This window comes from Aspergillus ochraceoroseus, assembly GCF_002846915.1.
Source record: "Aspergillus ochraceoroseus IBT 24754 chromosome Unknown P175scaffold_11, whole genome shotgun sequence".
NCBI classification, from domain to species: Eukaryota; Fungi; Ascomycota; class Eurotiomycetes; order Eurotiales; family Aspergillaceae; genus Aspergillus; species Aspergillus ochraceoroseus.
This window is the reverse complement of record NW_024468486.1, coordinates 281,234-301,326: the sequence shown is the minus strand read 5'-3', so window position 1 is coordinate 301,326 and position 20,093 is coordinate 281,234. Positions and strand designations below refer to the sequence as shown.

At 48.6% G+C, this 20,093-nt stretch overlaps 7 protein-coding genes across 7 annotated transcripts; 3 read left to right on the top strand and 4 right to left on the bottom strand.

Annotated features, from left to right (window-relative positions):
* Positions 1-663: 663 nt before the first annotated feature.
* P175DRAFT_0103946 (DDT domain protein) lies at positions 664-4,654 on the bottom strand. The gene is made up of 8 exons (XM_040892331.1): positions 4,603-4,654; positions 4,266-4,343; positions 4,120-4,185; positions 3,918-4,061; positions 3,763-3,865; positions 3,692-3,708; positions 2,018-3,636; positions 664-1,960 (listed from the first exon to the last, which is right to left on the bottom strand). Exons 2-8 carry the CDS (start codon positions 4,266-4,268, stop codon positions 889-891), a joined length of 3,024 nt encoding a protein of 1,007 aa, XP_040748644.1. The 5' UTR covers positions 4,269-4,343; positions 4,603-4,654; the 3' UTR covers positions 664-888.
* On the top strand, positions 4,329-5,052 carry P175DRAFT_0103967 (uncharacterized protein). The gene is made up of 2 exons (XM_040892332.1): positions 4,329-4,471; positions 4,603-5,052. Exons 1-2 carry the CDS (start codon positions 4,426-4,428, stop codon positions 5,010-5,012), a joined length of 456 nt encoding a protein of 151 aa, XP_040748643.1. The 5' UTR covers positions 4,329-4,425; the 3' UTR covers positions 5,013-5,052.
* Positions 5,053-6,855: 1,803 nt separating this feature from the next.
* On the bottom strand, positions 6,856-8,848 carry P175DRAFT_0467018 (dolichyl-P-Glc:Glc1Man(9)GlcNAc(2)-PP-dolichol alpha-1,3-glucosyltransferase ALG8). Its single transcript, XM_040894928.1, has 6 exons — positions 8,651-8,848; positions 8,486-8,564; positions 8,227-8,420; positions 7,679-8,172; positions 7,482-7,621; positions 6,856-7,427 (listed from the first exon to the last, which is right to left on the bottom strand). Exons 1-6 carry the CDS (start codon positions 8,725-8,727, stop codon positions 6,903-6,905), a joined length of 1,509 nt encoding a protein of 502 aa, XP_040748642.1. The 5' UTR covers positions 8,728-8,848; the 3' UTR covers positions 6,856-6,902.
* A 24-nt stretch (positions 8,849-8,872) lies between these two features.
* On the top strand, positions 8,873-9,221 carry P175DRAFT_0536064 (uncharacterized protein; the record flags this gene model as incomplete). Its single annotated transcript, XM_040900287.1, has 2 exons — positions 8,873-8,933; positions 8,983-9,221. The coding sequence occupies 2 exons, from the start codon at positions 8,873-8,875 to the stop codon at positions 9,219-9,221; spliced, it is 300 nt and encodes a 99-aa protein (XP_040748641.1).
* On the top strand, positions 8,980-11,392 carry P175DRAFT_0505013 (putative lectin family integral membrane protein). Its single transcript, XM_040898003.1, has 6 exons — positions 8,980-9,495; positions 9,559-9,625; positions 9,685-9,755; positions 9,811-9,991; positions 10,042-10,780; positions 10,852-11,392. The coding sequence occupies exons 1-6, from the start codon at positions 9,407-9,409 to the stop codon at positions 10,977-10,979; spliced, it is 1,275 nt and encodes a 424-aa protein (XP_040748640.1). The 5' UTR covers positions 8,980-9,406; the 3' UTR covers positions 10,980-11,392.
* A 594-nt stretch (positions 11,393-11,986) lies between these two features.
* On the bottom strand, positions 11,987-14,695 carry P175DRAFT_0446659 (putative PHD finger domain protein; the record flags this gene model as incomplete). The annotated part of the gene is made up of 3 exons (XM_040894357.1): positions 11,987-12,440; positions 12,495-13,277; positions 13,368-14,695. 3 exons carry the CDS (start codon positions 14,693-14,695, stop codon positions 11,987-11,989), a joined length of 2,565 nt encoding a protein of 854 aa, XP_040748639.1.
* Positions 14,696-17,106: 2,411 nt separating this feature from the next.
* P175DRAFT_0505009 (curved DNA-binding protein (42 kDa protein)) lies at positions 17,107-19,218 on the bottom strand. The gene is made up of 5 exons (XM_040898002.1): positions 19,082-19,218; positions 18,738-18,821; positions 18,552-18,656; positions 17,665-18,462; positions 17,107-17,606 (listed from the first exon to the last, which is right to left on the bottom strand). Exons 1-5 carry the CDS (start codon positions 19,110-19,112, stop codon positions 17,419-17,421), a joined length of 1,206 nt encoding a protein of 401 aa, XP_040748638.1. The 5' UTR covers positions 19,113-19,218; the 3' UTR covers positions 17,107-17,418.
* Positions 19,219-20,093: the final 875 nt, after the last annotated feature.

Sequence of the window (20,093 nt, the reverse complement as noted above, 5' to 3'; positions counted from 1 at the left end):
AGCAGACGCACAAGGCTCTGTTGATCTGTGGTGGTGGGAGTCTGGGGAAGCGGGCTACCGGAGAATCGTGGCCATGGATAGATATGTGAAGAAAAAAAGAGACAGTTTAACTAGGATCTCCCACCAACGTCGGGACACCAGCAGAGAATGAACAACAACAAGAACCCGGGCAAAGGGAAACCAGGCAGGAAAGAGTGTGAACAGGAATTCCAAAATGATAGGAATGAATAATTAATATTCTGACAAATCTTGGGGAAAGAAGACGGAACCATGGAGGGCCATCGTCATATCTTAGTGGCGCTGACCACCAAGAGAGCGGAATAATTACAACCCTTACATGCCGATACCCGTTGCCGCCACTGAAGTCACTGCCGCATACCGTCACATTACGCAGCACGATCCGACCGGTGGCGGCCGTTTTTTTTGTGACATTTTCCATGTCTGTGATTGGTCAGTTGCAGGTCAAGTGACCGTCCAGCCGGTTTAGGTAGATTAGTAAGGTCTTAGGTAATCAATAGTCACATGCCAGTCAATTCGATGCCTGAGGCATTCTTATCGACTAGGCCAGTGGTAAATAGCCACAAAAGCTCTCTATATACATCGTCGACGGTACCCCCGTTGCTCCTCTAATGCAATCCTGTGTCCCAGTGAGCCTGATATACACACCTTTATATATCCGAGTCCAAGGAAAGTTCATGGTCGCGTCCATCATGTAGTGCTAAATGAGAAAACCCCCCCCGGTCTTTTTTTGTTGTAGCTGGGCGCTTGAAATGTACCTATAACCCCCCCCCCCCAAAAGAAACCCCAGAAAACGCCAATTTGTTCGAAATGCGGGCAAACGAGGAATCGGAAATAACCAAAAAAATAAATCCAAAATAATAAGGAAATCTAAAAATTGTATCGTCCACCCTGTCTGGTGAGTGGTTTGCCTTGTCGGTTGGAGATCTTGATCTCTTTCGGTTCGTCTGCGTTTCTCCTTGCCCTCTTCGATGGGCGCGAGGCATCAAGATGCAGGTGTCCATTTTCAGCCAGACCTGTAGTGTTTCGCCAATTGAGACAATGGTGCCGGTCCGCTTCCGCCACATAAGTCTTGTTTCGTGTCGTCACACGTTTGGCCGGTATTTCCTCCGACTCCGCTTTATCCTCTTTCCGTGACAGGTACTCCTGGCGAATCTGCATATACTTGACAATGTGCTCGCGCTGCAGTAGAAGCTCCTTGCGTAGCTTCGTCTCGCGCTCACCCCGAGAGTCCAACCAATCAAGTAGCTTTTCAATAGCCTCCGGCTCGTCGTAATAGCCCCATTCGTAAGCTTGAGCAAGCCTTGTTGATCCTTCCTCGCTCTTCTTGCGCTCGGCCGGGGTGATATGGAACTCCTTTTGGTAATGCTTTTTCTGGTCATCAGAGACATCAATGAATCCAAGGCGCTCCATTTCGTCGGGACCTTGGACCCAAAGACGTCCATTCGCATATTTAGCTTCAGCAGTCGAGCTATTAGGCATTCCACCATACGGCATCGCATTCCGTTCGAACCACCAATACCGGTTGCAGAAACGGTCCTTTCCAAGACATCTCGTTCGCGGGCAATCTGCCTCTCTCAAGTCATTATCGACCACCTCAATCTTGTCCTCAAATCTCTGGACAGCCGCCTTTTGGTCCTCGATCTTCTTCAGTACCCGCTGGTATTGCTTCGAGCCCTTCGGTTGCTTAGCGAGCTGCTCCTTTCTTTCTCGCTCTACATCTAGCTTTCGCTTCCGCTCCATGGCCCGGTCCACTCCACCACGGAGGGACCGTTGGGGGGCCTCCTCTTCCTCAGAGTCCGCGACATGGTCCAAGTCTCCGTCCACGCCGGTCATTTTCGAGTCTTCCAGATTTTCCAACTCCGGGGCGGGGGTTGAGGATTTTTCGGGTTCTGGCTGAAGCGCTTTCCGTTCTTGGTGTAGCCGACGAAGTTCCTCAAGGCTAAGAGATCCACGTCAATTGCGGATCAGATGGCAGAGTTCAAGGGTCAAAACTTACGCTGCTTTTCGAGCCTTTTGGTACTCGATCTTTTCTTTCCGAAATTCTGTCATCTGGGAACTGCATTCTTCCAGGTAATTTCGAATAGCCTTAGTCTCCAGGCTGAGCATGCAGATAATCTGGAGGGCCCGGATGCGCAGATTGACATCCAAACTGGCATACTGCGTGCTGGCCGTTTCCTGCGTTGGCTCCTCGTCTAGGGGGGCAAGTTGCTTGAGAATTTCATTGCAAATCTTTTCCATTCGGGGACGAACGGACAACTGGTGCAAGAGTCCGACCATGACCAATTCCCATCCACCGTTGCGGAAATCTCGCTTGCGTAGACGGTCAACCCAGCTATATCCAACAAACATCTCCGAGGCTCGATGGACTTTGACTTCTGCTGGCTCCGCATGACCGTTAATCTGCGCCATCAAATTTTCGGCTTCGGCCTTGGCGAGACTACTTCGAGTAGTCATCCTTGTCACAATAGGTTCAGGTGTAGGCTCTCGCTCTTCTTCCTCCTCCTCCTGCTCCTTTTCTTCCTCCTCATCCTCCTCGGAGTCGTCTGATTCCTCAGAGGGGAGTTCCGGAAGGGAAATCTGGATCGCGCCGTTGTCGTCTTTTTCCGCATTAACCAGCTTCTTCAAAACAGCACAATGAATTTCCACAAAAAGCTCACAGTCCATCTCTTCTGATGAAAACCGCATGGCCTGAAGGAAGTCGTCAAAGGTGAAAGAATCGAGCTGGAAGACTTCACAATACACATTGAGAGTGTTCCATGCCTCGAGGAATGGGCCTACTGACTCCATCTCAATATCGTCTTGCAATAGGTCATCATCGTTGGGATCGTCAAATTCAGTCACTTTCAAGAATTTCAACGGTGGGCGCTGCTTCTTCTTTTCACGATCCGGAGGTATTTCGAGGTCCTCGATTGGGTATTTAATGGGCGGGGGAGACGGTTGTTTTGGAGGTTCACTTTTGATTATCACAGAAGGAACAGCTGCAATTTTCTTATCGATGTCTTGGGATTTCGGAGGCCGAGAAGTCCCGTTCGTTGGTTTGCTGCCAACAGCAAACCCGGGGTTGCCGTTAAGAGAACGTTTATATTCGAGAAATTGTGCCTCCTTGGAACGAGCCAAATCCTGTGCCGATGTCTTTGACTTCGAGCCCTTAGGAGCCGGTTTCAACTCGGGAAGTTGCTGAGATGCAAAAAAACCAAAGAACCCTTCTTGGTCTGCTTTCTTTTGCGCCTTCTTTTCAGCTACCTTGGCTCCATATTGCAAGTGTTTCGGTACTTCCGTTGAGATCCTATACTCCTCCGCCACGGAGGGTTTGACAAGCCAAGGAGCACCATTCCAAGATTCCCTAGTGACATTATTTTTGATAAATGCCCGGAGCATCTGCTTGGTGAAGGTCTTCCTGTCGCGCGTGAGATGTTCCTGATCCAAAAGCGCTTCTTCGTTCGGACGGTCCAAAACCTTAACCAAATATGTCGCATAGGCCGCGGTTTTCACAGTTCCGTCCGCAAAGAGCTGCTCCGGAAAGTTGGCTTTGTCCCGAATCACGCCATGTAAACGCGTATTATCATCGAGTAAGATTAAAACTTGCTCGCCGGGGTAAAAATCCTGTTTGAATTCCTGCGTTCGTTTAGTTCGGAGATCGATTCGCGTTAGCCGCCTAGTATTGACTTACTTCATAGATTTCGTCCACTAAAGTTACCAAGGTTAGCTTAAGATTTAGGCTTATAAAATGTATGTACATACCAAGACTATCGACCCGCGATATCGTGGAGAACTGGGCCCTGCGCAAAATAGGTTCTTTCAAAGCATCGGGGAACGAGCTGTTGACCTCTCGCGACTCTTCCATCTATGACAAGAATTATTAGAGGACGTCCGTAGGTATAGCGCATATCACATACTTCACTTCGGAAAGCCTCGAAAAAGGTCAGCCCGGAATGACCAGTAATCTCGCAGATGAATTTCCTCTGTTTGTAAAAATCCATGCGCTGGAGATATGATTCATAATTGGTGAAAACCTCATTCGTCTCCGAAATAACCCAAACCTGCGCAACCTTTGTAAGCATGTATTCCCTCCTCATGGGTTCCACGAACTGTACGTGCCTCCGAACTGTCATCCTCGATAACTGGCCTTGGGAGGTACTGGACGGGTTTCCGTTTGAATAGCACCTAGAGATGTTGTAAGCACTTTGCATTGTGCTTTGAGGTCCTGCGACTTTTCCGCCCATTCAAGGAATCTTCCAACCCACCATTGTGACCTAGCAAGGAAAAGACACGCGCTGGAGAATCATAGATTGCGGAGGGTGGCACTGGCTAATGACATATATCTATTGGGGGGAAAGATAATTAGCACGACGCGCGGACGGATGTTCTCGGTGCGACAAGTAAAAATAGAGTCAAGAACGAAGTATGAACAAATTATACCCACTAAGTGGGGTTACACGGCGCGCAAGACATGAAGCTGAAGGTAAGTAAAAAATAAAGAAAAAGAAATACAATCCTGCGATCTTTTTTTTTTTGGTTTCTCGGGCAAGAAAGACCGCGAACTGGGTTTGGGAGTGTCATGAGCTAAAAACCCGCACTTACCTGGGAAAACGCGTCTCCAACCGCGCCGCAATCGAAGTGCGGAGTACAGACGACCACCAAACGAATGGAGGACTGGCGAAGCAAGAAGCGCGCAGGAAGGAGTGAGAAACAGCGGATATAAATACCCGAAGAATGGAGAGGGTCGGCAAGACGCGCGAGAGAAGTCGGAAGTAAGAGGGATGGGGAGAGAGAAGGAAAGGAAATGGAAGGACAGGAATAGGAAAAGGCTAGTTAAAGGAGAAGAGGTTTTGGAAGGAGAGAGAGAGAGAGAGAGAGAGAGAGAGAGGGAAGGAAAGAGAGGAAGAGAGAAAGATAGGAGAGGGGAGGGAAGAGGAGGAGGAGGAGGAGGAGGAGGAGGAAAGGAGAAGCGGTCGCCGCACCGAAGCGACGGCAGAACCGAGACCCATTGATGATTTACCCAGCAGCAGGAAGTTAAGTCGTCCATTGTAAGTAGCGGGAAATAATGTGGGTGGGAGGGCCGCCGAGGCACCAGCGCTGATGATTGGCCCAGAGGAGGAGATTTCGAGTTCAAAGCTGGAAGTCGGGCGGACTTTGCCTCTTTCGGGAGGTCTCTTTACACCCTCTGCAGCCGGGGCCAGCTCTCTCTTTTTCTTGCCCGTCTGCTCCCCTTTGTTTCTCCCCAACTCTACACGTATTTACACTCGTTCTACGCCCATTTTCGAGGACATTCCTTGACGATAATTCTCCCCTTCTGTTTCCTTGATTTCAGACCTACCATCCCTCCCAAATCCAAAAGCCCTCCGTCATGGCCCTGGAAGTCCGCGCGCTCGGTAGACAAAGAACAATGACAGCCACCAGACTTCTACACCACGCATCAACATCCCCTTTCAAGCTTCTTCTTTCTTGATCTATTTTAATTCTTTTCCTATTCATTCTTTGATCTCTATGTCTTATACTTCTTCCATGTCTTTCTTCATACGCTTACCGTGGGACTATCTATCCCCAGCCCTATACAGCTTCTTTCATTGATATCACATTCCAACAGGATATCTCTGGACCTACGTGCCCCCTCAAATCTTTTTTTTTTATATCTGCTAATTAGTACAGCATGTCAATATTCTTTCAGCCATCAAGTTCCCTCTATTTAAGCATCTAAGCCATGCCACACGGTTTCAAATTACCTCTGGGGTAAATGACTATAAAGGACCTACCTAATACCTGAGATAATACCTCCTTATTCCTAAAGCAGTGATGGCATTTTATTAAAAAATGCCTATCTCTTTCAGATGAACTTGTCCCAATTCAACATGGCATGAATCTGCCACGTCTGACCTTTCAACTCTGAGAATGACCCGTACACGTTCAATCCGATAGAGCTATATTATATTAATATGGCTCTCCAAACTGGAGGGTCAACCTAGATTCGTTCTTCCCTTATTGCAGAGCATCTGATACATTGTTTATTCATAGATGAGACACACAAAGCTACACCGTCTCTGGAGAGGCTAAAGGCTGTTTAGACAAGCTGCTATTTATATCAATTCTCTCTCGGCTGGTTTCTTCTCCAGCCTGCATGAATGATATACCCAGGCAAATATCCATACCCAAATAGCATTGAAATATCGCCGTTCGTAACCGTCTACGTACGGACCTGACATTGTTGATTTCTACCTCTTTTACGGTAAATATTAACCGATAGAATTTGAAATTAAAGTACCAATACACGTATAGTATAAGCTAACGCACCCTGTATTCCCATAATAACAAATATCTATGAGTGTGTAAAAAAAAAAAAAAAAAGGAAGATGGATGCATCCCGGAACAGGAAGGAAGGGAGAATAGCCCCAGGTTGGGACTTTACCTAACCTACATATGAAAATATACTCCGGTCATCAGAAGCGATTAATGTTATACTTTCCACATTTCTTCCATAAGCAGGGTCTAGAGCATATAAGAGAAGAAAGAGCACATACATTTCCCAAGCAACAATTTACAGAGAGATTCGATAAAGTACTCTGTAGTGTCAGGTTCAATTTCCCATCTGTTGCAAGGTTAGGGTAGTAACTATGTAATAGTTAGTGCTTTAGTGCGGAATGAATCAATGGAATCGATCAATATTTTAGCTCGTGGTCTAGCCGGTTCAGGGTTAGCGGGCGTTGTTTGATAAACTTTGCTATCGGAGTGGGTCCTGCTCGGGGGAACACGTGGATGCAGACAAACAGAGCAAACTGGCGTCGATAGATCTTGATATTACATCATTGTTGAGCTTGGCTTGGAAAACAAGGACTGTGTAGCTTTTTGATTGATTTCTCATTATCTATACGATATAGTTACTCATGTTAGGCGGTGAAGTATACCACCATGAATCCTACCCAACTACCGACGACCCCGAGAGCCGAGTAGCTGCTCGTGAACATCAACGGGACAAACTGGTATCGTTCCAGGCCGAAGATCAGCTGGTGCAAGAGTGAGCAGTAGATGATCAGTGGGATAGATATGGTCAGGTAGAGCAAGGAAAAGCGGTCCACGAGGAAGATGCGTGGTCGCTCTGGCACAGGGGCAATCTGATCGAATACGAACAGGAACAAAATCAGCCACAAGAGTGTGTAGACCGTCTTGATCGGGAATTCTGCAGCGGTGAAGAGTAGCGGGAAGAGAGAAACATGTCCGGCTACAGCGAGGGGGCGGAATGCACTGAAGTATCGTCGGTCTTTGAGGGCGATCAGGCTGAACGGAATGATTATCAGGAGGACTGCTTTCTCGTGTACATGCCAGCCGAACAGAAAAGAAGCGTAGCCGCAGAGGGTAAGGGCTCCAATAAAGGTGTCCGGGTCCGGGCAACGCCAGAGTTTGAACAATGGAAGCTATGCCGAATGAGAATCAGTAATATTATGTACTGGGAAATGTGGTATCCATACCAGTTGGAACAATAGGGTTAAGATAAAGGTGTGCTCTTTCGATACCTCGGGGAGGATGGCAAAGGATGTGTCACCGACAAGCCCACGAGTGACACTTGTAAGAGCTTCCTGATTGACCGGGAGACCTAACCTTGGAGCAACTACGGGGGGTCAGTAGGGCTAAGGAGGTTTTTTTTTTTTAATGGCATATGACGTACGTGGTATCAGAGTCCGATCGGCAAACGAATATATCGCCCAAATATTCGGGGCCCAATATGCATGGCACAAGCCTCGGGAAAATGGGAACAGCCTTTCTTTCAGTTGAAGGAGCTGACCCCAAGATGCGAAGGGACCAAACGCTAGACCAAACACGGTGATGATACTGAAGCCAAGCTTAAAGGCATTTCCAAATCGAGGCCGGAAGACGGACTTTGGGTCAAGACAGTACGCACGCAGTAAGTAGACAAAGTAAGCGAGGGAGAGGTATAAGTAGATGTGTTTCAGACACAGCAAGACAGCGAATGAAATACCACTGTACAATAAAGTCGACTGCTTTCGGGCCCAGACGATTGACAGGATCAGAATTCCGTAGAGGAATCCATTGTATTGGAAATGGATATGATCGATAATGAGCAATCCAGGAGATAGTAAGATGGATAGACTGGCAGCATGGGCAAGGTGTTTATTGACTTGAGGAACGGACTTGATATATCTGTGCGAGCCATTGGTTATTATAGCCCTGGAAATTGATAAGCTGGGGACTTACCGGCTCAGAGCGTAAAGAAGAACAAATTCTGTTAGGATGACAGTCGCTCTCTGGAAGTAGATTGTTTGCCAGGAATCATAATTGAGATTCTGCACAATGAGCATGGCGGGGTCTACATATTGAGCCAGTTGGGAAAGCAGCCACTCGAACGCGGCGAAAAACGGAGGGTAATCGAGGGTCCATTCCGACGTTTTCTGCACACAACCAGTTATTCTCTGCACTGTTGAGGCCCTTAATGAGCAAGAAGGGCGACCAGTACCTCGTAGTACCATTCCTTGACCGGGAGCGAATGCGTGATAGCTAACCAATTGCGATGAACCTCGAAGTCGGTAGATTTGCTGTGTCAAGAAGCCATAAATAAGCATGAATTCCAAAGTTCTCTGGCCCCTTTCCACATTCAACCAGGACAGGGAGTGTTTCGTACTAGGCGGGGAAAAGGAGGATTTTAAAGGCGGTTGCGACAATGGCGCATTGCGTCAGGGAAGGGTATAATTCAGCCATTGGAGGTGCTATCTGGGCATGACGGATACAAGGTTATCGAGCGAACAGCATCCGGGAACGGGGAAAGCAGAATCTCCGTCAGGATATCCTGTTGCTCTCCAATTGAACAATTGAAGCAAAAGTGAAGCCTGATGGAAGATAGAAGATGGACCTGAGGCGGTCCGATGGTCGATCCGGGGAGGGCTCACGTGACGGCGCATCTCGTGGTTCGTGAAGAAAGGCCAGTGTGTCCTTGAACGACACCCAGTCAATCAGATCGCGATATTCCGAAGCTCTCGAAGCTCAGCTTTCTTATGGACTTCGCTTCGGACGTGGGTGTCCGCCATTCTGTCGTTCTCTCTAGCCTTGATATCCGCCATTCGGTCGACATCTCCCCCGCCGCGCTCTCCATCGCCAGAGAGATCCGGTTCTGCGTGATCGCCATTGTGGTTGGGTGGACTACTACTCGAGTTGTCTCCGCGCTGTTGGACCGTCGGCCATCATCGGATTCGTGATCGGATTCGTGACACTATAGACCTGGTTCTGTTTTCTTGTATCTTTCGTAAATACGTGAGGTCCATCTGGATATATCCCATTCATTGGCCTGGCATTGTTTTGTTTTTACCTTTCTATTTTGGCACCGTACAAAAGGCGTTATCAGCTTCTATTACGGTATTGTACAGCCATCACCATCATCATCATGAAGATTCCGTGTTCCCTCGTGCTTCTTTCCGCTGTTGCTAGCGCACAGTTGGTGATTGACAGCTCAAGCTTTGGTCATGGAAAAATGTACCGTTTCCCCCGTGTCCTTTCATACCTCACACACAGCGGTGGAGCTAATTTGCCATATAGGATAGCACCAAACAGGGATGGCATTCCGGGATGGGATCTCGGAGGAGAAGGTCATATCCCTCAGATTGTATGTCTTCCAAAGTCATGGAGTTTGGATTGTTTGACCAAATACTGACACACTGGTAGCTTTCCGATAAGCTCATCCTCACCCCTCCCTATCCCGGCAACACTCGGGGCTACGCCTGGTCCCAATCCACGTATGTCTCCATAATCTTTTTTCTTTCTTACTTGACTTAATTCTAATGAATCAAGTCTATCCGAATCGGAATGGACAGCGGAGCTCCAGTTCCGAGCATCTGGAGTTGAGAGGGCCGGAGGCAACCTCCAACTTTGGTATGCTAAGGATGGCAAAGAGAAGATTGGCTCTGCTAGTATTTACACTGTGGGCCAATGGGACGGATTTGCTCTTGTAGTAGACACTCATAGCGGAAGGGTATGCGAATTTCGAGTTTCTCGGTGATCTAGCAACTGACTTACTGCTAGGGTGGCAGCGTTAGAGGTTTCCTCAACGACGGTACAACAGACTACAAAAGCCATAAAAGTGTTGATAGCCTGGCTTTCGGACACTGCGACTACTCTTACCGAAACCTTGGACGGCCGTCTGTTGTTCGTGTGAAGCACACCAACGCTGTCTTGGAGGTCACTGTTGACGACAAGCTCTGCTTCGCCACTGACAAGGTTTCTCTTCCTGCTGGAAACACCATCGGTATGACAGCCGCAACCCCGGAGAACCCCGACTCTTTCGAGATCTTCAAGATCGTCCTCCAAAACAGCCCATCCGGTGTAGGAAAGGCTCCACCAGTACAGCAACAGCAACGTCAGCCGAACGAGAACCAGCAGCAGCCGCTCGCTGCGCAGGGACAAGCCAACACTCAACAAGTTCAATCCGCGTCTGTTGATATCCGCTCTATCACCGAACAATTTGTGGATCTGGGCAGCCGAATCCAACTGATCAACCACGCCGCCAATAACATCATCCGCGAGCTTGGAAACCAAGGCAACAAGGTTGAGAATAAGCAAAACGAGCTTCTCCAGAAACTAGCCACCAAGGAGCAAGTCGGCAGTCTCGAAGTTCGCCTCCAGAGGCTCGAACAGACCCTGCAATCCATCCAACGTACCCTGGAAGGAAACGATTACCGTGACCGGTTCAACCAGTTGCACGAGACTTTAAGGTCGTCTCACCTAAGCCTGACCGAAAACCTCCAAGGCACTCTCCTCAACGGTAAGCTTCTAACTCATTCTGCTTCCCTTCCCTTTCAACAATTCATTTTCCATTCTAACTGAGCAAAACAGTCATCACAGCATCCACCCCCCGCATGGGCTTCTTCATCTTCCTGGTCATCGCTTTCCAAATCCTACTAGCCGCCTCATACGTTATCTACAAACGTCGTCGTGCCAACATGCCCAAGAAATTCCTCTGATCTAGACATACCTGTCTATAAGTAACGGAAGATAATGATTTTTTTTTTTTCTTTCCTTTTCTCCTTACACTGAACCCGCACAGGACGACTCGCACACACCGCACGCATCCACACCTGAACGTAAATCCAATACAGATATATCTATTTGGCCTCTCCATCTATGACTTGTTTTTGCACCAATTTTATATTTATTTCTGTATTACTCGGTTGTTTTTGAATCATGGCCTTAGCATCATTTTGTACATTTATCTATCTACAGGTTCAATTTCATGCTTTCCTCTCTCTCTCTCTCTCTCTTCGAATAGGGTATTTGGTTCGGCTTACTTGTCTTTCATCTTTACTCTAGACTCTGGGTGGTCTTTTCCAGCGAGAGCTCCTGCACGTGCAATATACCATTCATGTAGTATAGTAAAAAAAAGATATTGTTCATTCATGACTGGTTGACTGATTGATACACCAGCAGGCAGTAAAAAAAAAAAGGGGAAAGGGTTAAATGATTCTAAGCAACTATCGTACAACACAAGTAAATGCGTATCGCTCAGTAGGACAAGCCAAAGCCCATTGATCCTTTTTTTTTTACTCAGCTGGAGCTATGGCCACAAAGGAGAACAATCCTTCATATCTCGGTATGTCCAAGGACAATACAGACACCAGCGGGGGGGGGGAAATTGCAAGTAAAGAGGGAAAAAAGAAAGCAGGGCGGGCAAATCAATAGGCAATAAAAGGCTTTCGAGAAAACGGAGGGTAAAGTCTTAGTCCTCATAGCGACAGCGATGACTAAATTCTCATGCAATAGTTAACTAACTAACTAATAATTGACACGCTCGACAATGCCATGCTCTATGCGCCAAGTAACCTTAAAGCCGAAATGTTAAGCGTGGGGGGAAAAGGAGAGAGAGAGAGAGGGGGGGGGGGGAGAAATGAAAAAGGCTGTCCATAGGCAGAGAGAAACGATTCGCCAGAAACTGAAAAGGCCTAGAAGATTTTATGACGTGAGGTGAATCATTTCATTCAGATAAGCTGCTGTTGCTGCTGGGGTGCTCGCTCGAAGTAGGCTGTGCCTTCGAGGACGCTATGTTCCCAGGTTGCGAATTTAGCACCTTGATGCGTTGTTCAATGAGGTCTTGGAGAGTGCGCAGGGACTCGATCTCGGTGTTAGCAGACGGGAGATTGTTAGGCGCATTTGCTTTTAGTTGGTCAATCAGGAGGTTAATCCGACCGTTTTCAACCTCCGAGGTTACCTGCTGGCTTTGTGCAAATTCAATGAGGTTTGCGGCAGCTTCGCGCTCTGCAACCGTTCGTGAATTGAGGATTGCAGCCGTGGTATCCTCTTCTGTGACGACAGGCTTTTCTGATGTGTAGAACGCGTGTGCCTCGGAAAGAAGCTCGTCGAACTTGGTTTTGGCATACTCTAAATACTTGTCGGCCGCTGCTTTCTTCATCGCAAGTGTTTCGTTCTCCCTGAAGAAAATTATTAGAGAAGATCCAGGTGCCAGCCAGCAAGTGTCCACTAACCTTTTAACTCGTTCGATAAAATCAAGTTTGACCCCCTTTTCCGAAACACGGTACATGATGCCTTCCTCTTCTTGCTCCTCAATTCTCTCGACTTCTTCCTCGTCCGGAAGGATCTCAACATCGACAAATCGAGGGCGTTTGGGATGGCGAATGCGTTTCACCATATCATAACCTTCCTCATCAGCAACCACGTAGTACATGTCGTGCCAAACGTGGTTGGGACACATCCAATTGTGATGAACGCGTTCGCTACCTGGTCGTTGGGTTGGTGGGATGGCTAGAGGTGGGTCGACACAGTCCATGTGGAAGGCACATGGACAGTAATCGCACTGGATGATAGGCCGGCGGCCGTTACTTGTGCGCCCGCATTTTGTGCAGAAAATGAGATTGCCTTTGGCATCCACTGTGCGCAACAAGAACGGGTCATCGTATCGGCCTGAGCGATTCCCACGCCCTCCACGAGGGTTCATTCTTGGTAGTGGCGCAACCTCTTCATACCTTCCACCATCACCGGTGCGAATCCCTGTGAAGAAGTCCCGAATGCGAGCTGGTAAGGCAAAGTCTTTCCGTGAAACTTTATCAACGGCACCAAGTAACTTATCCAAGGGACGTGACACTGAACATTTAGGACAGTACCAATCTCCTTCTGGGGGGTTGGCAGGATCCAGAGGCGGGTTGAGACAAGAAAAGTGGAAGGAGTTGATACAACCATCACAACACAACAGTTGGCCGCTACCATTGCAATTTCGACAAAAGTCATTATTTTCGGGTCGCTCATTGTCACTAGCCCAAGTTAGCAATCCAGAAATTGAACTAATGAGACACATAGGGGGGGAATATAATCGAACTAGGGGGAGATAGATTTTGACATACGTTAGTGAGGGGGTTAAACGTCTGTTATCACCGGCATCGCTGCTTGCTATGCTCTCCGACCGTCCTCCACGATTCCTTGAGGCAGAAAAGTGTGGACCAGGCGAGGAGAGATCGGAAGATGGATTGGAAGCCAGAGAATAACGAAGTTTACTTTCAGAAGCCACAATAGTTGGAAGAGCCCTTTGTAGACGGGTTCGTTTAGCCTGTACAGCTTCTGCTGAAGCATCAGGGTCTTCCTGTGTTTGCTTTTGTGGAAGACTTGGGTCGTTGGATGGGAAAGCCGGCCGACGCGGTAAGGCGTCAGGCTTCTGTGTAGCGCTTCTGGACTGTTTCCCTTTTCGCGAACGAGTGTTCGACGCTCGAGATACTATCGCGGGTGCAAAGATCTCAGCATCAAGAGATTTAGCGGAAGAAAGCGACGAGGCGGTGCTGGCTGAGCGAGTGCGCACGATAGTTGGCAGAATAAGAGGCACCTTTGTGACGTTCTGTTCTGACCGCACCTCCTTCCAAGCGCTTCGCATCACAGTCTGAAATGCGGACTTCTCACGAGGCCCAGGATTTTCCTGACAGATTCCATCCAGTATGGATAGCGCAAACGGATCCTTGCTACATTTTTCCCACAGGTGAAGCAGCCCGCGGATGACCGGACGATTGTCAGTCTCCGAAGCTAGGCGCAGAGCTTTTTCGACAGCAACTTTGAGCTTTTCAACGTCTACATCTGCAGAGCTGGGAACAGGCAGTACTGTGAATGCAGCGAGATCCTCTTCAGGCGTAGGTTTTGCGGGTGCCGGTTCCGGTGCCGGCTCCTCAGCTGGTGTCAAGGGGGTCTGAGGCTTTTCATCAATCTTCTCCCCGTTCGGCGCGTGTGGAAGATCTTTCTTGGCAGGGATAATAGGAGTACTCGGCTTCGATGGCGCCAACCCTACTTTGCGCAAGTCTGCCGCAGATGGCATGGCCCCCAAAGGGCGCATAGTTGCTAGAACTGGGTTCGCGTCACTAGAAACCGCTGACCACGGCGTGTCCGCATAGCTTGGAACCGGTGCCCTGACTGGTGGCTCGGTCCATTCTGTATCCTGTCCAAGCGCGTGTGACTCGTTATCATTATCTGCTGCCTCCTTTACAAAACGTTCTCGCCGCGACAAGCGTTGAGTCGGGGGGTCTTGAAGCGGATCGGTGGCTACACGGGAAGTTCTCCCAGTACGCCGTTGTTTCCGGGGCCGTGTAGATTCCGTGAAAGGAGAAGCCGCGCTTGCTGTAGCTGGCACAGGTGTTGACGGCCGGGAATTGTTTGAACCTGCATGCGATGATGAACGGAGGTTCGGAGCCATTGTTGCAAAGGCAGGGCACGATAATCGCCCGGCCTGCGTCGCATCCAGTTAGCGGGTACAGCAATAGAGACAGAGCCAACCCTTTTTTTTTTGGCTTTACAGGTGAAAGAAAAACTTACTGATCAACAGACCACGAAAAATCGGCAACCGTGCCCGGCGTGGCTGGTTGGAATCGTGGCCAGCCCGCGCGGTTGAAGGAAGAAAGATTGCGGAGTTGCGAGTGACGGGAGTTTTTGAGGACCAAGCCCCAATCACGCCTCCCAGGGGGTTTCGCCGCGGAGGCTGTCAGGAACACAAGACACAAGACCTCCACACCTAGATGAGAATATTTTAAAGGTCAGAAATTGAAATAACATGTTTTTCCAAATGAATTGAATCATTCAAATTCTGATTTTATCCAGGACGGGGGATCTTACCGGATACTCACTTACCGCGCCCTCGGAGGTTATTGCCCAAGGGAGGTGAACGGTACGATGGGGAAGGTCCTGTAAGAGTATGCAAGACCGGAATCCGGAAATACAAGCTGAGGAATCAGAAGAATTGTAGAGGCCTTGTAAGAATGGCCGGGCTATTTAGAGAGAATACTCTCTTCTATTCTAGTCAGCAGAATTCTCAACGGTGTCTCCTCGGCGAGGTTTGACGGCAATGCGCGGGGGGCTCAATTTGACAATACCAAGGCAAAAAAAAAAAAAAATAGTCCAAGAGCACGAGAATCGAAAAAGAAAGGATATTTAAGAAGGATAAGGAACATAGAGCCCGTCCTTTGCGTCTTTGGATGTCAAATCAGGGGATATGTGACAAGCATGCCATTGAGATGGTCATGGGAGTGAGGGTTGGTGGAGGATTAAGGGAGATAACTCACCAGCAAAGGACAGTAAATTTATATCTTCACAGCCTGTAGAGGTCACAGTGTCTCTGGAGCCCAGAGGGCAAACTGTGTGTTTGTTCTTTGTTTCTTGGATAACAGGCAAGGTTCCCTTCACCCCGATATCCCGAAAAGGAAAACACGAAGATTGAAAGACAAAAGACCAGAGACCCCCAGATCTTGTAAAGAGTAGTAGATTAATCTTCCTCTTTCCCCTGATGATAGAGACCAACCTAGATGAGACTTGGACAAGAGGCACAGTAAAAGTGATATTCAGAGTTGGAGGTGGGGCGAAAGGGAGAATGTAGAAGGTAGAGGGGGTAAGGAAGTTCTGGAAGAAAAAGGAACACCTCTGCCAGTGAAAAGCCGAGTGTGTTACTGATGAGGCTATTCAGTGATGCAGCAGACGCGACAAGTGAATGTCCTGCGTGGCGCTGCTGCTGAATGAAAGTAGGGGCTGGACCTCAGCAATTGAGGGCAATTGTAGGACTCTTGTTTGCAAAAGGACCAAAAAGGATAGAGTCATCAAGCTACAGTGCCAGGTAATAGCTAAATCCAGCGCCTGATAATCGAAGGCAATGGGAATCAATCCGGCGTTGATGTCGGTGGTGGGTTAAGAGTCCTCGCGACGCAACTTTTTTGGGTTGCAGCAAATGAGACGATCCGAGACGACAGAAACGGAGACAAGGGGGAATCCCGTCGCAGTAGTTGAGGGTAGAAGATACAAGCGTATCTAAACAAGATCTTTCAGCGATCTTGGGCTGACGAAGTGGCGACCACTGGACTCCTGTGGAGGGGGGAAAAGGAGGATGCCGGAGGAAGAGAGGATGCGAAGAGGAAGAGGAGCCTTTTCGTTGGCCCACACCCACGCCCAACTCACCCACAGCGTCAAATATCCCAACGCGCAGTTTACTTGGTTGGAGATGAAGTTTCTGGAAGACATAACTGATCAAGGGGTCCTTATACAAAAGAGGCTTTGATCTCTTTCGATTTCTACTGCTCTCTCCCCCATCAGGGTTGAAGACCCTCCAGCTACTACCTTTACGTTACACACTTGTGGTCGATTATATGAAGCTGCAAAAGAGGGTTATAAATTCCCATAATCAGATATCTTCTTCGTGTACAAGAGCCTGACAAATGGAGAGACCAGGTAACTAGCTAGAGGACATCCATAATAATAGGGGTAAAGGTGGCTTTATCAGTTACATCATGATCTCCGGACCCTTGAAAAAAGCGTCCATGGCAGCTTTATAAAATCATCCAGTTCACTAGATTCAACAAGATTATCAAAGGTGAGACTGGGTTGAGGCGCAGTGGTCAAAAAGGATGAAGTTTCTTATGGCCAGCGGTTACGGACATGGAGAAAGAAAGAACAGGGGCCATTTAATCCCCCTCCCTCTTCCCCCTGAAAAGTCTTCCATCATGAATATACCCTCCCCCCTTTGTCGTTAAAGGGGAACCCTCTGCTAAGAAAGGATTTCATCCACCTGGGGTTACATGAAATGGCAGCATTTTAAAGGACTACAGTCCAGAATATTCGACTGAATCGGAAGCAGAACTCGTGTTTTTTTTTTCCTTTTGCTATCTTCAGGCCACATGTGACTTCCATGTGGCTTTTCACTTTTTTTAATGCATTATGTGACAAAGATTCCCACCGGGCATATAGGAGAGGAAGAGCGCGTTATAACACCAATCCTGCTAAATGCCCGCGGGGTTTCTCTCTCTCCCAACAGTAAGAAACTTCTCCACTTCCGGCTTGTCCGAACAGGCCGCGTCACGGCCTCAGGCCATAGTCCGAGGTGAGGCCATCAAATGGTCTCGTAGATATAGCATAGTTAAATCCAATCGAATCTTATATCTACTCCTCGTCGCTCTTGGCAGCCTTCTTCTTCTTGTTCTTGCTCTTCTTGTTTCCAGTGGACTTGGACAGAGGAGCCTCGAGGATCTTGAGGATTTCTTCATCCTCGATCTTCTTGTCCGACTTGACCTTCTCGAAGTCGGGAGCAGTAGGAGCTGCAAGTCTAGTGAGACCGTTCTTTGTAATAGCTGCAAGTATGGTTAGTTAGTTATCGAGGTGAACAATGCGGAAAATATTGGCACTTACCAACAGTGGTCAGAAGGCGGGAAACTGTGGCGTTTTCAGCATCGCCAGCGGGCTCATACTGCCTCAGGACACCTCCACGGACACACTCGACAACGCCAACCTTGGCGGCCTTCTCATCCTCCAGTTGTCGCAAGCTGAAGGGGAACTGTCCGAACTTCTTGACAACCTCGGAGAGAGTCTGTCTGGAGCTAGGTCTCTTGAGCTGGTATGTTGTGGTGGTGCGTCGGTGCAGAGTAGAACGAAGAGGCAGTGTCTTCACCTTTCCAGATCCGAGGGAGAGGCCAATCTCAACACCCCAGACCTCACCAACGGCGGGAACACCCTCACCCTTGACGCCAGATCCGGGGGAGATAATGATCTTCTTCTCGGCTTCAATTTCGTTGCGCTCGAACATCCAGCTAGTAGTGTTCTCAACCACATTGCAGTCGTAGGTCTTAGCAACCTTCTCAATCAGCTGGGTGATGCGAGCCTGGGTAGGAGGCTTCTCTGCGGCAGCCTTCTTCTTCTCTTCGTCGGTGCCAGAGGCGAGCAGACCAGGGGGGACCATGAGTCTCAGAAGAAGCTCGTTAGCATAGTAAGTGGCATGGATGAGGTCGGCTTCACGACCGGTGACCTCTGAAGCTCCGACAACAACCATGTCGCAAACGATGGTTCCGAATCCATCGATCTGGGCACCAAGCTGGATCTTGACGAGCTCGCCAGCCTTCAGGGCAGTCTCGGCCTCCTGTGTGTCGGACACCAAGGGGGTATATGGAGTCACATAAGAGCTTGGAGAGACCGTTGTGGGGTGGCCGATGCCTTTTTTTTTCAGCAACGCCAATGTTAGTAAACATCGCTGGTTGGCTTTGGCCCGCTCACAACGGCAGCAGCATGGTGTGGGGACGTACCCTTTGTGATCTTCTTGCCCTTGTAGACTTTGGCAATCTCCTCTTCCAGGAGCTTGTCGCCCGCCTGGCAGATTTCGACAACCTTGCTTCCCTCAACACATAGCGCTAAAGACCAGACATTAGATTAGACCTTGACATCCCCAACTAACATATTGGGTTAGGGCGTAACGCCAGGAGGCCACACACCTGAGACAGCCTCAAGGACTTTGTGGGAGATCTGAGCAGCAGTCTTGTACTTGGTGAGAGTATCGGGGTTGTTCAAGGTGTAGTCTAAAGGTGTTCCGGGGAATGGTTAGCTCTGATTAGAAGAACAGCAGCAGTCAAGAGATCGAACGAGGAACATGAAATCTAGAGAGTATTCAAACGCAATTCTGGGTCCTACACCTACTTCTCCAAGCTTTCTAGTCGCCAGTCACCCAGCCCATCTGGCCCAGTCCATGACGACAAAGCCTGCGCAAAACCCACAAACGCGGAGCGTTTTTCAAATTGGGAATGAAAAGAGGGGTACAGCAGAGGGATTCAACACTTACCAACAACCTCGGTGGTGTGAGTCTCGGCCATTGTGGAACAAATAAGTTATCCTCGCACCGATACGAGGGAAAAGACTGTCAATGGGCTCTGGTTCAGCAGTCGTGCGGAGCGAAAAGAGGTGGAGGAGAAGGAAAATACCTTGGGTAGGCTACGATGGAGCTGGAGAGACCAGTCAAGAGTCGTGTGCAGCTTGACGACAGTGTATTACGCATTACAGGTGAGGCGGGGCTATTTTTGCCCTCTTGTGCTCTACTTTTTGCGACAGTGGGGTAGGGCTTGGTATCGCAATTACCGTATTATTACCAGACCGCCCACTGCTATATTTTCTCGCATTGGCCGGCCAGCGCTAGCAGGATAGTCAGCGTTGTTGCTGGCGCTGTTGCTTGGAAAGACGTTTTAAAACATTCATGGGTAACTACCTTAATTCTAAAGATTCAAGCCTCCTTCTGGGTATTCTTCACAGGGAATGATAGAGAAAAACAAAATATCAGCCTGGATTTGCCCTGGGTAGGGCTGTACTGTCAACCTGCGAAAATCCCGGTTTATGACATCATCATCTACCCAAGTCCTCGCTTTTTTTTTTTACCAGAGAACAAGTAAACAAATAAAGCAGCAGAAGGACCTTCCTGTGCTCCAAGGAAAGCTCGGGTCTATTATGATGGAGTTCATGCCTGTGGGTTGTCCGAAAGAGCTCTAAGATCGCATGGTGTGTCCCTTGATGACACCATGACAACACAACAACATAGGGGGATCTCGCTGTCAGCATCGAGAATGAGGAGTCATCCTTGGAAGTGCTCAATGAATGCCACTGGGCAAGATTGACTTCATTCCTTCTGCGTTGCCTGTTGCCTTCTCCAGGACATGGAGACGATCGTCAAGAGTAAGAAATGGACCCCGTCGATACCTATCCTTTTTAGCCCTTGACGACTAATCATCAAGCATATCCCGTTTGCCACAAATATGCCCAAAGCAAAAAGCCCCAGGTCTCATCAGAGGGTTTGATTCTGTATG